The sequence below is a fragment of the Eulemur rufifrons genome, chromosome 14 (assembly GCF_041146395.1).
Source record: "Eulemur rufifrons isolate Redbay chromosome 14, OSU_ERuf_1, whole genome shotgun sequence".
Classification (NCBI taxonomy): domain Eukaryota; kingdom Metazoa; phylum Chordata; class Mammalia; order Primates; family Lemuridae; genus Eulemur; species Eulemur rufifrons.
Window position 1 is genome coordinate 7,261,118 of NC_090996.1, and position 16,355 is coordinate 7,277,472.

Here is a 16,355-nt window from a genome sequence, read left to right on the forward strand (position 1 = left end):
CATGCCGTGTGATGTGTATGCTGGGGGGTCTTACCGCTAGGCAGGAAAGCCCGGCCCCACCGCATCTCTGGGGCCAGACACCGGATGTCCCCCGGCCTCTCTCCCTCCCTGCAGGTCCCCTGCCCTGAACTCCCAGGCTCTGCCAGACGCTACGAAATCTCCAGGTCCCAAAACCCGGGCCCCTCCCCTCTTTCCTTCTTACATCGCCCCCCACTGTCCTACAGGGGGTCTTCCCTCCTTCCCTTTGCCCACCAGGGCACCCAGAGCTGCACCTGCCCAGGCGGCCGCCTCCTCCGCGCTCCACACGAACACAGCCCCCCCACCCACCCCAGTGCTGCCGGGTCCTGCCCGCCTGACCCTCTAGCCAAGCCCCTCCTCACACAGCCTTCCTCCCCTTGGGTGGTTCGACACTCCCACCATGCCCTCCCGGTTCCCGTGGCTCTGGGCACAGCGCAGGGAGATGGGAGGCTGCCCTGGGGGTGCGGGATGAGCACATAAACTTGACCAACCTGTGCCCCGTGGGGAGGAGGCTGAGCCCAGAACTGCCCGCCTCCCCTGTGGCTCTGGAAAGCCCCGGGCGGGTTCAGAACTCCCAGTCCCCGCCAGCCCCAAGGCCAAGTCTTCTCCTGAGTCATTCTCAGATCACGGAGCCATGAGGACCACGGAGGGTGCCGGAACCAAACCCCTGTGGCCAGACTTGCCGGGACTTGAAGGCCGGCAGGGCGGCTGGGCCCAGTGACACCACACCTACAGTCTGCGTGAGCAGCCAGTCATGCCCCTTAGCCCCGAACCCTGACGGCTGGGGGCCTGCCCCCAGCTGCACCCCACAGACTGCCACACAGCTGGCCACGACATCTGCAAAAGGGGCTGCCCAGGGGCCTTCCACCTGCCACACTGCTGACCTTGGCTGTCCCTGGGGTCACCCCAGGAGGTCACCAGTCTCCATGGCCTGACAAGAGGACAGCCCCAGCCCTGCCCTGGCACCTCCACCCCAGGCCGCCCCGTCCCCTGCGTACCAGCCCTGTCAGCTTTTCTCGCAGGCCCCGGATGTCGTCCTTGAGCTTCTGCTCCTTGATCCGCCACTCAGCCTTGTGCACCTCACGGCTCAGGTCCCTCTCGGGCCCTGGGGAGTGCCGATTGGCTTCCAGCAGCAAGACTCGCAGCTCGTTCAGGCTCCTGGGGGGTGGGGGGACAGGAGAACAGGACAGCCACCGTCAGCCCTGCCCCAGCTCCCACACCCCAGCAGCGTGCCACGGACCTGGAGACTGACCCCCCTGGGGGGGGGACACTGGCATTAGCACCTGTGCCACGAGGGCCACCGTGCAAACAATCCGACCACAGCCCAAGAGAGGCCAGGATTTGGGAATGGGACAGTCCAGAAGACTTGGCGTTTCCTAAAAGTTTTTCAAGTTTTTTTTTTTTTAAAAGAGAATACATTTAATTAAAAATTTAAAAACCAAACAAATCAAAATATTCACCTAAGAGGTGCCTGCATTCGCTACCATGGAGGAGAAAACTCCCTTACTAAGTGGCCATGGGTAGTTGCCAGCAGGAGAAATCTGCTGGCACCGTCCCCTTCCCTTTCCTCTTCCTTCCTGTTAGGAATGTGATGGCTGGAGCTTCAGCAGCCACCTTGCAACCACGAGGGACTGGTGTTGGCACTGAGACCTTGAGCCACTGAACCAAGTGCCAATCACAGCTTCCTCCAGATTTCTTGTCACCTGAGGAAAGGAAGTCTCTACTAGTTTAATCTGCTATTTGATGGATGTGACGTTACTGTAGCCAAAGCATTCCCAGCTGAGCTCCAACCCCCATCCTAAGCACCTCAGGAAAGTGGAGGAGCCCCCTGTGGCCTACATCAATCAAGAAAGGCTTCAAGGGAGAGGTGGACTATGAGCTAAGCCTGGAAGAATGGACTGAACTTAATGAAATGACCAAAAAGAGGAAGGTATTCCAGAAGGGGGGAATCACACAGTGGCAGAGCTGGAAGAAGGAATGAGCCTGCTGACAGCAGGGAGACGGCCTGAGGCCAGGCGCTAGGAGAGAGGAAATGGAAATGTCGCTGAGGATAAGGAGAAAAATCCAGACAGCCGATGGAAGACCAAAACCTCCAGTGAGTCCTACTGGGACCCAGGGGAAGGGGCATCGCCATGGCCAGGACCGAGCACAGAGATTCCTGGGGAAAGGCGAGACCAGCTTGGGCACTGAGAATAAAATTTCCACTTAGGACGGGAGACTGGAGGGGAGTGAGAAGGCAGAGGAGCCCTGTTGTGCTGGAGAAGGCAGCGTCTGCAGAGGGCGCTGTTGCTCTGGAATGTTCCCAAGTTGCCTCGTCACATCTGTTTAACCCCTTCCTGGACAGGGCGGCATTTTCTAGAGAGGCGCTAGAGTAGAAGCAAATCTGGCAGGGACATTCCCAACCTGGACAGGAGGGCAGGAGAGGAGGCAGCGTTTCCTTCACAGACGCATGTCTGTGCTTCAGATTCCTCTAAGGCAGGGGCTGCAGCAGGAAGCTCACAGGGCTGGGAACACGCCCATAAAGTGCGCATGAGAAAAACAACAACGAAGGGGGTGGGGAACTGGGGAGACCTCGAGGGGGCAGGGGTGGCCCAGCAATGGCTGGTGGCTGCCTCACCAGAAGTCAGCCCAGTGTTGTCAGATCTTCCAATTTTTTATAGGAATCTGGATTTTATGGGACATTTTCTGGTTTTTAAACACTAGTCTCATTTTTTAAGCCTCCTATGGATCACACAAGCCACGTCCATGGGCCATACATAGCCTAGTGGTTCTCAAAGTGTGGTCTGGGGAACCCCCCACAGGTCCCCATGACTCTTTTTTTTTTTTTTGAGACAGAGTCTCGCTCTGTTGCCCAGGCTAGAGTGCTGTGGTGTCAGCCTAGCTCACAGCAATCTCAAACTCCTGGGCTCAAGCAATCCTCCTGCCTCAGCCTCCTGAGTAGCTGTGACTATAGGCATGTGCCACCATGCCCGGCTAATTTTTTTCTATATATTTTTAGTTGTCCAGCTAATTTCTTTCTATTTTTAGTAGAGACGGGGGTCTCGCTCTTGGTCAGGCTGGTCTCGAACTCCTGACCTTGAGCGATCCTCCCACCTCAGCCTCCCAGAGTGCTAGGATTACAGGTGTGAGCCACCGAGCCCAGCCCCCATGACCTTTTCAGGGGTCCATGGGTCAAAACTATTTTCACAATAATAATAAAAAAACTATTTTCACTGTCATTTCTCTTGAGCGTACCATGGGTTTTTCCTGGGGCGTGACATACTAACAATTATCTGAAAAGGATATTAATATACTCCTCCCTTTCCCAACTACATATCCACGTAAGGTCACATTTTCATAACACACTTCAACCAGAACGACAACTCGAAAACGCTGAACGCAGAAGACACAATAACCCAGCTATCTTCTATTAAGCCCAACATTCAAGGAATTTGCAAAAATGTAAAACAATGCCGCTCTTTGGGGTAAATAGTTTTTGTTCTGGAAAATAGTTACTTTTTATTACATTATTATTTACATTACGTGTGACTGGCTTATTATTTTTAAATGGATTAATAAATAGCTTAAAATTTCTCAATTTCTTTCTTTCTTTTTTTTTTTTTTTTTGAGTCATTTGAGTCACTCTGTGGAGCCGGTTAGAGTGCAGCGCAATTCAAACTCCTGGGCCCAAGCGATCCTCCTGCCTCAGCATCCCAAGTAGCTGGGACTGTAGGCATGTTCCACGACACTCGGCTAATTTTTCTATTTTTAGTAGAGACGGGGTCTCGCTCTTGCTCAGGCTGGTCTCGAACTCCTGAGCTCAAGCGATCCTCCTGCCTTGGCCTCCCAGAGTGCTGGTTTTAACTTCTAATATGGCAAATGTAGAATAAACAAATGCAAGCTCTTTGGGGACCCTCAGTAATTTTTAAGAGTTTGAAGGGGACCCTGAGACCAAAAAGTTCGGGGAGCATTAATCTTTCCCGTGGGCTTGGCCGGGAGACCCGTGCCGAGGCTTCAGACGCTTCCTTGGAGGTTGGCAGAGGACAGCATGGCGACCACTGGTGACCAGCCACCTGTGCCACCAGTGCGTCCCTCTGCCCCGGGAGACCGCGGGCTACGGTCAGGCACAGCAGGGCCCCGCAGCGACTCACCGCTCCTTCTGCAGCAGCTCCTGGCTGAGGAGGACCAGCTGGCCCGAGGCGTCGTGGGTCTTCCGGGACACGGCCTCCAGCTCGGCCTCCAGGCGCCGCTTCTCCTTGAGGAGGGCGTCCACCTTCTTCTCCCCCGACTTGCACTTGCTCTCCAGCGCTGGGGTGGGCGGGCAGGGGCGGGAGGAAGAGGGTTGGGAACATTTGGGCATCTGTTTCTCTGATTCTCCCGGGGGATGACAGCGACCTCTTCTGCTGCGTAGTGTTGAAAGCTTGACGGGCCTCTGTCCCTCCCAGAGGCAGCAGCAGGGGCCTGAGAGAACAGCTACAAGAGCAGAGCAAGCCCCCCGCACGGCAGCGAGGCCCTCTGTGTGGGGAGCCGCCCCCTTCCTGGAGGACGCGATGTTTACGCCGTTGTCCCGACAACGGAAAGCTACGTCTTCTCCCTGGCCTCAGAGGAGCGTGAGGTCCACTGACCTCTGTCGGGACCGATTATGCCAAGCGAATGTAGAGGGGCTGGACAGAGGGGGTGGGGGCACGTCCCAGGAGGGGCCGTCTCAGGGACGCCACTGCTGGCCTTCTTGTCACGGTGTCACAAGTCCAGACCCCTGCCTCTCCCCCGGCTCCCTTCCTCGTGTCTTGCCCTCGGCTGGGGCCAGCGTCTTCCCCCCCCCCCATTCTGAAATCAGCCCTGGGGCAGAGGGACTGTACCAAGGTGGCCTACGAGAAACCAGGAGGTCGTCAAGACCAGAAAGAGGGCGCCCGTGATGGAATTTCAGGACACGGGGCACACACAGCTGGCCCTGGGACAGAAGCCGGCTGGGGCCCCGACTATACAATGGGCTGCGTGGGGCGGCTACTCTCCCACTCACGGCCACCAGCCGCATGTCCCGTGCAGGTGACCTGGCCCAGGCGCCGACCCACTCACTCCACGCTGGCCTGGCAGGCTGGACCGGCTCGGCCCCCACGAAAGCCCCCGCATCTGCCCTGCGGGAGGGAGACTTACCACTTACTTGGGCCCTGAGCATCTCGGTCTGGGACGTCAAGGCTGACACCTCTTTGTCCCTCTTGTTCAGCTTGTCCTGCAGGCCTAGGGGAGAAGGGAGAGGTGAGACCGCAGGAACCCTGAGACGGGGCCACACGTGGCCTCCATGGTCCAAGTTCTCCCTCACACCAGCCGTCTCTCGGGGCGACCCACTCTAAGAAGACGATCCGACACTGTGGTCTTGGTACCTTGTCATGGCTTTAGTTTCCTCAAGTGAAAACCGGGGACAATAATGGTGCCAAGGTCACCAGTCACGTGTACACAACCCTGAGCCCTCCCAGTGGCCATGAAGGAGAGAACATATGCAAAGTGCCTGGTAATTTTATTTTATTATTATTATTTTTCATTAAAAATTTTAAAATGTTTCTTTAGAGACAAGGTCTCACTCTGTCACCCAGACTGGAGCACAGTAGTGTCATCACAGTTCACTGCAACCTCTAACTCCTGGGCTCAAGGATCCTCCTGCCTCAGCCTCCCCAGTAGCTGGGACTATAGGCGTGCACCACCATGCCCGGCTAATTTTTTAAATTTTTTGTAAAGACAGTATCTTGCTCTGTTGACCAGGCTGGTCTCAAACTGCAAGTTAACTTGTAAATGTAATACTAATAAATATAGCAACAAGGTTTTAATTTTTGTGGAATTGCATAAGCCGATTCTAAAATCATTCAGAAAAATAAGAATAGCCAAGAGAGCTCGGCAGTTCCTCAAAAAATGAGACACAGAATTACCACATGGCCCAGCGCTCCACTCCTGGGTACGTCCCCAAAGAACTGAGAACAGGTGTGACAGGTCCGTGCACACCCATGCGCACGGCAGCATCGCTCACTACAGCCAAAAAGGCAGGAAACAACCCACACGTCCACCAGCAGATGAGCGATCAGGAAAACGCGGTCCATCCACACAATGGAGCATTATTTGTCCATAAAAAGGAACACAGTGCTGATACCTACGACACTGGATGGGCCGTGAAAACATTACGCTAAGTGAGAGACGCTAGACATAAAAGGTTGCATATTGTGTCATTCCATTTGCATTAAATGTCCAGAACAGGCAAAGCTGGGGAGATGGAAAGTAAATGAGTGGTTGTCCTGGGCTCGGGGGAGGGGAGGACACAGAAGCACTGCTAATGGGCACGGGGTCTCCTGGGGTCATGGGGACCTTTTGGAGCTAGACAGGTGGTGGCCGCACGACTCGGTGCATGTACTAAATGCCACTGAGTTGTTCACTTTAACATGGTGGATTTTGTTGTGTTAATTTCATCTTAATTTTAAAACAGAGTAGCTGAGGCTGGGCGCAGTGGCTCACGCCTGTAATCCTAGCACTTTGGGAGGCCAAGGTGGGAGGATCACTTGAGCCCAGGAGTTCAAGACCAGCCTGAGCAACATAGTGAGACCTCAGCTCTACAAAAAGTAAAAACATTAGCCAGGCATGACGGTGTGTGCCTGTAGTCTCAGCCACTCGGGAGGCTGAGGCAGGAGGATCGCTTGAGCCCAGGAGTTTGAGGTTGCTGTGAGCCAGGCTGACACCATGGCACTCTAGCCCCGGCAACATAGCGAGACCCCATCTCTGGGGGGGAAAAAAAAGTCAAAAGACAAACCAGAAAAGGAAAAAATGTTTGCAGTGTCATATATAAAGAGCTAAAAATCAGCAGAAAGATCAAAAACGGGCAAAGGACACAGCAGAAATGGCAATAGAAATACCTCTCAACTTCATTCACGTAAGAGAAAGGTGAGCCGAAGTTCCATCAGTGACACCTTTTACATCTCACAAAGTCTGACGAGACACTTTGTTAGTGAGGTTTGCGGGACACGTGCTTGCAACCCCAGATGGCCCGAGTCCAGCCGGCGGAGCTGGGCCGCAGCCGTGATTCTACCGTACCAGGGCTGGGGACGACCGTCGGTGGGAAACTGGCCAACCACAGGACAGTCCCTCCACAGGATGGGACGGCCTGCACCACATAAAACACGTGCTGCTGACGGGCGACAGTGTCCAGCATCCCTCGTTCAGTGTTTAAGTGTGGGCGGCAGAGCATCATTTGTGTCACCTCGTTGCTCGCATGTACATAGAATGTTTCTGGAAAGGGGGCTATGAAATGGCTAACACTGCGCCTTCCGGGAGGGATAGGGAGCACTTAGCCACATGCCCTTAGGACCTCCTGAAGTTGACATCTGTCTTTTTTTTTCTTTGAGACAAAATCTCACTCTGTTGCCCGGGCTACAGTGCCGTGGTGTCAGCCTAGCTCACAGCAACCTCAAACTCCTGGGCTCAAGTGATCCTCCTGCCTCAGCCTCCCGAGTAGCTTTCTGCTTTTAGAAATAAAGTTTGAACCATATGAATAATAAAGTACTTAGCACGATGCCCAGCACCTGCCACGCCGAGCTGCCGCCTCCTCACCCGCAGGTGCACGCACACAGGAGGCCACCAAATGGCAGGGGATGCAGAACACAATGTGAGCAGCTGGAAGGTAGAACCGGCCAGCCTCTCCCCAAAGCCCAGGGCCCACCTGGCCCGGTGGCCACTCACCCTCCAGAGTCTCCTTCGTCCTGATCTTCTCCTCGGAGATGTCGTTCGACTCAATCACCTGGAACAAGAGCCCGGTAAGGGGGACGCCTGCCCTGCTCGGCCCCGGCCAGCCCAGCAAGCGCACCTGCAGTTTCCACACCTCCCCCCGACAAAAAGGGGCCTGGGTGACAGACTCAGGGACTCGATGCCGCGGCAGGGAGTGCAACATCCTTGGCCTGACCCCTGAGGACAGAGCAGCCCCGCTCTGCTCCCGGCTCCCCTGAAGGCTGCCTGTGCAGCTTCCGGGTGAATAAATACCTCCCGCCCCTTCCTTTGCTGAAAACACTTACTAGGTTGAGCAGATGTCTCCTTCCCTGGGACACCTACAGAGATTCGTCCTGGGAATCTCTTTCCCTGTCTCCCAGGGACAAGACTCCTGGCCTCGGTTTCCCATCCATAAAAAGAGTATGGGCTGCCGAGGGCCAGTGTGTGCACAGCGTGCCTGGGGCCACCTCCTGGGGGGGACTTCAATACATGCTAGTTTCTTTTTCTCCGACACTTCTTTTTAACAATAAACCCAGAAGCCAAAGAAGAAAGGACTGATTTAAAAAAGGGAAAACTCAGCCTGGCAAGCAGCACCATGAGAAAAGTCAAAAGAACCAACAGGCTCCCCGCCGCTGCTTGGCTAAAGTTTCCAGTCTCCTGTCCCAGCTGGTTGTCCTCCGAGCCTGTGGTCTGCTAGAGTCTAACACTTCGGCTCGAGGCGGCACAGGGCTGAGCAGGCACCTCCTTCATTCTGCCCCTCATACTTCTGTTCATACGTCCCAGGCAGCTCCGTTTTAGTCTCAATTAGTTGTGATTAACTAAGGCCCCTGGATCGTGACTTATACATGTTGCAGTGAGGATGAAGCATGCACTAAAAAAAAAAAAAAAAAAAAAAAATGTATTTTTTTATACCTATATTTACTACATGAGATAAAAAATCCAGTTGTCCCTGGAACTAAACTTCTGAATCTGGGGGGACACAGTGGGTCAGACTGAGGCCCCAGTGTGTGTGGAAAAATCGAGAGATGGGGCTTCCTGAGGCCACCACCACTCCCTGGCTTCAGAGCCCCTGCAAGTGAGGGGCAGGGGGCCATCCAGGCCTCTTGTCCCCCCGGCTCTCTGGAACCACAGCAGCCAAAACCTCCCTTGCTGTGGGGACCCGGCCATTTCCACCTGCCCTGAGCAGGGAGGCCGTACGCACCAGCTCATTTGGGTTTCTTCCTTTTCCTGCAGCCGGGGACCCGGGAAGGCACTTGCTACCAAACGTCCCTTCCTGGGAGAGCGGGGCGGGAAGGCTGCCGCAGGGGACCCAAGGCCCGATGCAGGCAGATCTCCTCTTACACAAAAGGGCCCCCGGACTCAGACTCCCGAAAACGCATTACCCACATGCTAAATTCTGGTTTAAATATACATGGGGGAACTGGAACCTCAAAACCCCCTGGGGGTGCCTTGCACACAGGAAGCCATTGCGCTTCAAGCTGTCCTGCTTGTAAGAGGAGGTTGCTGTCATCCTGAGCAGCCTCCATCGGCCCCGCCGGCAGTGGGGCTGGACGCCTCTGCTGCTGACAGGCTGGGGACCGGGGAAAGTTACTCCATCTCGGTGACTGGGTTTGCTCACCTGTGAAATGGAGCCAATACTGACCTCAGGGGATTGCGGTGAAACTGAGTAGCGCAGGGCCTGGCACGAGACGTGGTGCCCAGAGCCACTCCAAGGCCCGTCTGGCCCCACTGGAGCAGACACAGCCCAGGCTACCCCGGCGCCGGCTACCTTGAAGGGGCTTGAGGGGGAAGTGTGCTCAGATGCAGGGAAACGGGCTAGAAAGACGCCTCAGGGATTTCTAAACTTGAAGCAAAACTGATATTGGTGGCAGGGGCCTCTCTAAGGTCACCCTCCTCCAGCCTTCCTGACCCCACTCCAGGCACCCCTCACTCTGGGAAAGGGCTGTTCCACTGTTGCTAGGCCTCCTTGGGGCTGGCAGAAGGGGGCCACCCACGGCTCAGCGCCCGTGCTGGAGATGGGAGGCCTGAGGGACGGGCAGGGCTCCCCTCCACATCCGGGCCAGCCCCAGGCTGCAGGGCCTGCGGTCCCAGGTACTGGGAGGAAGACGGATGCCACAGGAGGCCCAGGAGCCAGCACGGCAGGACATGTGCAGGCGTGTTGGGCTGGGGGACAGCAAGGAAGCCTGTCCTCTGCCCTGAGGCCACATCTCTCCAGGCCTGCTCTGTGGGGGACCCAGCCAGGTCATCTCAGACCTTCTTGGGTCCGCATAGCCACCTGGGCTCACTGCGTTTCTGACAGAGGTCTGGGAGGCTCCTCCTCTGAGCCAGGGGCCCGCTCCCTGGTCACAAAGGGCACACTCCTGGGGGACAGGAAAGGGGATGTCGGCAAACACCAAGGCCCTCCCCAGCCGGGTCCCCATCCCCGGCAGGAGGGCGGCTGCCTACGTGGGTGTGCTGGGACGAGCACAGGGACTCGACCGCCTGCAGTCTGTTCTCGGCGACCAGCAGCTTCTCCCGCAGCCTCTCCACCTCCTGCTTGCTCTGGGCTTCCGCCCGCTGCAGCAGCTCGTAGTCCAGCATCTTCTTCTCGGCCAGCGAGATCTGCTCCTTGAGGAACTCGATGGCCTGCGCCTGGCCCCGGTACTCCACGTCCAGCTTCTCCAGCTCGTGCACGCGCAGCTCGGCGTCGCGGCGCTGGTCCTGGGCCTCCTGCAGCTCCAGCCGGTGCTGGCTGGCCTGCACCTCCAGCTGGGCCCGCCAGTGCTGCCGCAGCCCGGCCAGCTCCTCCTGGGCCTCCTGCAGCTTCTGCCGCAGGGCCTCCTTCTCCTTCACGTGCACGGCCGTCTCCAGGTCGTGCTTGGCCCGCAGGTTGCCCAGCTCCAGCTGGTGCTCCATCTTGATCCCCTCCATCACCGCCTTCAGCTCGCCGATCTCCTTCTGCTGGGCGCCCGGGCCCGAGCTCAGGGTGGCCTTGAGGTCCTCCAGGGACTTCTGGTGGTCTGAGGCCAGCGAGTCCAGCTTGGACTTCCAGTTGTCCATGAGCCCCATGTTCTCGCTGGTGGCCTGCTGGACCCTGTCCTTGAGGTCCGCCACCTCCTGCGCGTACTTCTCGTTGGCCGCCCGGAGCTTCTCCACCTCCGCCTGGTAGGCCTTCAGGGCCTTCTCGTACTTGTCCCGCAGCAGCCCGCTCTCCCTCTGGTGCTCCTTGCTGGCCGACAGCAGCCGCTCCCGCAGCCGCAGGATCTCGGCGGCGTCGGGGTGGTCCGGGGGCGGCGGGCCCGAGTGCAGCAGGCACTGCTGCAGCTCCTCGATCTCACTGTGGCGCAGGGTCAGCTCCTCTTCCAGCTGGAGCACCCGCGACTTCTCAGCCACTGTGGTCAGCTGCCAGGACAGAGGGAGACAGGGGTCAGCGGGCCAGCTGGAGGGCGAGGAGGACGCCATGGTGTGTGGGGGGGGTCTCACCACTCAAGGGTGCCCGCCCCACCACAGCTTCCAGAAAGACTCCCCTGGCTCGTACCCCAATGATTCAGGGAGCCAGATGTTCCCGCTGCCCTAGGTGGCTTGGGACATACCAGTGGTTAAAAGAAACCACCCATTTGAGGTTACAGCTTTCTTTAAGTTAACGTTACTTTTTAAACAGCAGAGGCTGCAGGGTGAATTCTGCAGTACCTGCCCTAGAAAGGTCTCCAGCCAAGGGGCTGGCCAAAGAAACGTCCAGTTTAATGTCTAAAGAGGGAGAGAATGAATGCTCCCGGATTTTCAAAGGAAAATCCTGAGATCAGAGGCTCCATCCCCCCAACACCCACCTTGATCACGCCGATGGTCATAGACCTGAAACCAATATATTTTCAAGCTTTAAATTTTTTATGAGCTTAAAAATTTTTGTTTCTGAAGGTAACCTTTAGTCCAGTAAACCTGTTTCTGTTTCTTAATGAGGGTGAGCCCTGGGTCAAGACCTGTAACCTCTCTGTCTGGAGGGCTCCAGCCCCATCCACAGGGACGGGGTGGGTTTCTGCACGCAGCCTTCGTGCACACGAGCTGTGTACCGCATGAGCACACATGGACACCGGGCAATGGCCAGTGTGTGCCAACGGAGCCCTGTGTGTCTCCAGGCACCTGCATGCATGCACACGCCCACTCGCATGCCGAAGCCAATATGCAGAAACTGACCGCTGCCCACTCCACACCCACGTGTTGTTTACAGGGTGTTTTTCCCAATCACTGCTCACTGCCCGTTTAGCTCCCGGGACAGGAGAACCGCCACCAGGCTGGTCACTGGGCTGACCAGCTGTTTGCGAGCGAGTGCCGGCACATGCACGGTGGGCCTGGAGGGGCTGGTTGGGCCTGGAGCAAGGGACTCGGAACCACACCCGGGGACTCGGGAAATCGCACCCCAAGCAGAGCTGTCCCTTGGCTCCCTGACCACCTTATTACCACAGCCAGACCCTGGGGCTGACAGAGGCCCATCCCTGGGGACACCCTTGCTCCCTGAAAGCCCCCCAGCCACCTCCTCAGCCTCAGATCATTCAGGCTGGCCCCTCCTGCCCCCACGCTTCAGACGCCCTGGCCTAGAAAAGCCAGGATCTGCAGATCCTCAGCTGGGGAGACGGGAGGCGGGAACAGGCTGTCTCTGCGCCTGCCCACGTAAGGGGCAGAATGTTCCCGAGTGACCCAAAGCCTTGTCGTGGCAATGCATGAGGCGGGGGGCGGGGTCTCACAGGACATCCTCAGCTAAGGGGGCCATGAGCCAGGGAGCAAAGTCCCAGAGAACAAAGACCCCCCCACAAGCATCCCTCAGCAATGGAGCATCAGCACATGTGTATATCTCGACTTCCCTCCTAGAGCGGGTGCAAAAGAAAAACCGTGAGGACAGCAGCCAAAGACAGAGTAAATAATAAAAGCGAGAAGCCGAGGGGCGGCAGTGGGCACGGGCTGGCGGCCGGGCGTTACCCTGTTGTCCGCTAATTCTCTGAGCAGCCGCTCGGCCTGCGCCTTCTCCAGTAGCAGGCTCTGCTCCAGCTCCCCAATGCGCGCGTGCTCCAGCTGCGTCTGGGTCTGCTCCACCCAGGCGGACGCGGTGGGGGAGGTGGGGACACGGGCAGGGGCACAGGGAGAGGAAGCCGGAGAAAGAGAGAGAGAGGGAGAGAGAAAGAGAGAGGAGGCGTCATCTTCGGTGAACAAGGCGAGGACAGCGGGTCGGTGAGCTGGAGTCACTCAGGAGAGAGGAGGCCTGGGGAGGGCGCAGTGGGGCCTGACGCCTACCCTCGCCATGTCCTGGTGGGTGTGTGCAGGGCAGAGGTGAGGCTGCAGCAACCCTCCCTCACTGGCCCCTGCTGGGGATGGCAATGGGCACCCTGGTTCCCTTCTGTCACCCCCGGCAGCCTCTGCCCTTGCAGGTACCGCTGCCTGCTTTTCGGAAGGGGCCCCAGCCTGTTCCTGCCACCCCCAGCACAGGAGCCCGTATACAGGAGGTCCTCAGGGTGATGAATGAGTAGGTGACCCCAGGATTCCTGGCCCCTCAGGCCCGTGCTGAAGGTGGAAGAAGCAAGGGAACAGAAAGTTTTCAAAACTGTACCCACACCGTAATGATTCTCTTGGCCTGGCCTCCTCGGTGGAGGCTGGGCTGTGCCTCCCACCGCCCGGCCCTGTCGGTGCCCACCCCCTGGGCCCCGCAGAGCACGCCTGGTCTCCAGAAAGCACAAGGGCACTTTTGTCCCAGCTTCACAATATCCACTTCATATGCTGTCAAAGCCCAACATTCTCAGGGTGTCAGGACTGGCATTTGGGTTTCCCGTAACAGATCAGAGCGAAGCGGGCAGGGTGAGGACACTCACTCCAGGGCACCCGGGGAAGTTTGGAAACCAGGGTCATCTTAGGGAGAAGCAAGGGGCTCCTCCTCAACCTCCAGGAGAGACAGGGGTCAAGCAGACCCGCACGGCAGTCCGGAAGGGGCAGGACTTAGCAAAGGAGCACATATGTGTAAAAACAATAATAAAAGCCTGGAAGCCGGTGCATTGGTGGTGGTAGAAACTGATACCACCTGCTAGAAATACTCCTCCTGCAGTTCAGAACTACGGAGATGATTATGACTTTTGGCCTATTTTTTAAATTTTCCTAAAAGAGCAACAAAAACAGGTTCCCTCTCTCTCTCCTAGGAGGGTAGCTCCAGTGCGGACAAGAGCAGTCAGACTCTGTCTCTTCCAGAAAATCACAGGCTGACGATGGTGGCTCAGTGCCAGCCTCACAAGGGCCAACCCCACCGTCCCCACCCCCGATGGTGGGCCTTCACAGATGAGGCATGACCCTAAATACCAAACTGGTGGCCCCACGGGCAAGAAAAGCCTCTAGCTTTGAAATTTCAAGGGCAACTTTCTTTGGTACCCGGCCCAGAGAACCCCTCCCCATCACTTCCAGAACTTCCAGCCTCCTGGCCCAGGGTCTCTGTGGGGCACACGGGGGCCCAGTGGAACTGCTTCAGGTGCTTGCTTCATTTACATAAATCCAACCACAGGAGCTGAGAGGCAGAAACAGCCTCTGAAGGCTAGATCCTAGGTGGGACTGGTTTCCATTCTACTCCAGGGGACTGCTGAGGGCTTGGGGAGTGGGGGCCACCATGCTCGCTCCTGGTTTCCATCACTCTGGGGTCCTAGGGAGTCACGGACAAGGTGCTTGGGGGCAGTGTAAGGGCCAACGTTATTCATCTCTTGTACTGACTCTGGAACTCAACCCCCACCTAAGGGGTCTCTCCCGGAGCACAGCAGAGGGGCCACTGGTGTGCGGGGGGGCGGGGGGGGGGGAGCCTGGGGCTTGGAATGAGGCCTGGAACGTGAACCTCCAACTGGCACTTTTCTCCCTGAATCGGTGTGACTCCGTGGAGGGGAGGCACGGGTCTCCCGTAGCAACACAGCGGTGAGGGAGGCCCCTGGAGGTTGGGGGCTCCTATTTCCCTACCCCAATCCCAGTCCTGGAAGTGCAGTCAAGCCTTGCCTAAGCCCTGGGCCTGTGGCTCCTGCCTTCTCACACACACCGTGTCTACCCCACTCCTGAAGCACAGAGCAGCCACCTTGGGACATCTTCCAGGCATCTAAGGGCTTGTTTTATTAATAAATTGGGGGCGGGTTTCCCCAAGGACGCCAGGGGCTCCTGAGGGTGGGAGCATCACACCACTCCTCTTGGTTGACCTCAGAGAGATCTCAACAAATGGTTGGTTCTAGGTTCATAAAACTGGTTCTTCCTGTCAAAATGGGTATTTCTATGCAAATGAAAAATAACATTGAAACACTATTTAGTTAACAAAATAACAACACAAAACCCCTGGATGATTAAACAATAAGAAAACCCCAATCCTGTCAAGTCTAAGGTGGCTATAGATGTCCCCACCCAGGTGGTGGCAGGGAGTGGACAGATGTTTTCAGGATGCTAAACAACAATACCTATTGGAGAACCATGGAACATGTTCCCAGCCTGTGACCCAGGAAGCCCACTCCTGGAAAAGCACTTGGCCACGTCTGGCCTTGGGGGTGTAGAGGTGAACCAAACAGACAGGGCCCCCACCCGCAAGGGGCTCATATGCACTGGCGAGAGAGTAGCCAGGACAGAGATCAGATAGAGAAGAAATACAATTTGTGGTTAGACCTGAAGGATAAGAATGGAGCCCCTGTGCAAGGCAGGGGGTGGGGGAAGAGGCAAGCGTTTCAGGCAGGGCAACCCATATGTGCAAGAGCTCAGAGGCAGGACACAGCCTGGGGTGGTCTGGGAACAGTGAGGACTCCAGTGTGCTTGGATAAACCAGGGCCAGACAGGAGGAGGGACCGGGTCCTGAGGGTCTCCTCTGGGACACTCTGCAAAGCCTGGATGGTATCTGGTGTCCACGGTACGGGCTGTGTGAGCAGGAGAGGGGAAGGACCTGATTTATGTTTTTAAAAGATGTGGTCACAGGATGTCTGGGCTGTGGGGTCAGGGCGTAGCTGAAATGAGATTGGCCATGAGTTGATAACTGTTGGAGCTGAGTGATCGGTAAATGGAAGTTCATTATACCGTCTTCTCTATTTCTGTACAGGTTTAAAAACTGCCAACGTCAAAAATGAAAAAGATATTTTTAAAAAGACTATGCTGGCTTCAGCCTGGAGAAAGGACATTGGAAGAACAAAAGAGGAAGGAGAGAGGCTGTCCTTGGCCAGCTGCTGGGCCTGGCCCAGGGAGGCGGCTGTAGGGACGTGGATTATTTTGGAGACAAGGTCAAGAGGATTTCCGGCAGTGGGATGAGGTGAGAAGGTTCAAGATGAGCTCTAGCTGTGAGGCCAATTCCTGAGCTGGGAACGGTAAGAGGATGATATCAGCAGGGTAGAGGGCAAGTTCTGGGTTGACTAGTGTCCCCCTAAATTTCACGCCCACTCAAAGCCTCAGAACTGGCCTTGTTCTGAATAGGGTCTTGGAACACGTAATCAGTTACGATGAGGTCACACTGGATTAGGGTGGGCCCCAAACCCAATGACTGGTGTCTTTATAAGGAGGCCATGTGAAGAGACACACACGGAAAGCTGCCAAGTGACGACTGGGCAGAGACTGGCCTGGTACAGCTACAAGCTGGGGAACACCAGCGGGGCCAGCAGTCCCAC

The 16,355-nt window shown here is 56.6% G+C and overlaps 1 protein-coding gene across 1 annotated transcript in view; it reads right to left on the reverse strand.

Moving 5' to 3' along the window:
* CLIP2 (CAP-Gly domain containing linker protein 2) overlaps positions 1 to 16,355 on the reverse strand; it is a 69,871-nt gene that overhangs the window by 3,630 nt on the left and 49,886 nt on the right. Inside the window, exons 9-14 of the mRNA XM_069485654.1 lie at positions 12,688 to 12,792; positions 10,183 to 11,118; positions 7,714 to 7,771; positions 5,152 to 5,235; positions 4,149 to 4,305; positions 1,017 to 1,176 (exon numbers count right to left, since the gene is read on the reverse strand). Of these exons, the coding sequence (XP_069341755.1) occupies positions 1,017 to 1,176; positions 4,149 to 4,305; positions 5,152 to 5,235; positions 7,714 to 7,771; positions 10,183 to 11,118; positions 12,688 to 12,792 (1,500 nt within the window). The remainder of the gene's footprint in view (positions 1 to 1,016; positions 1,177 to 4,148; positions 4,306 to 5,151; positions 5,236 to 7,713; positions 7,772 to 10,182; positions 11,119 to 12,687; positions 12,793 to 16,355) is intronic.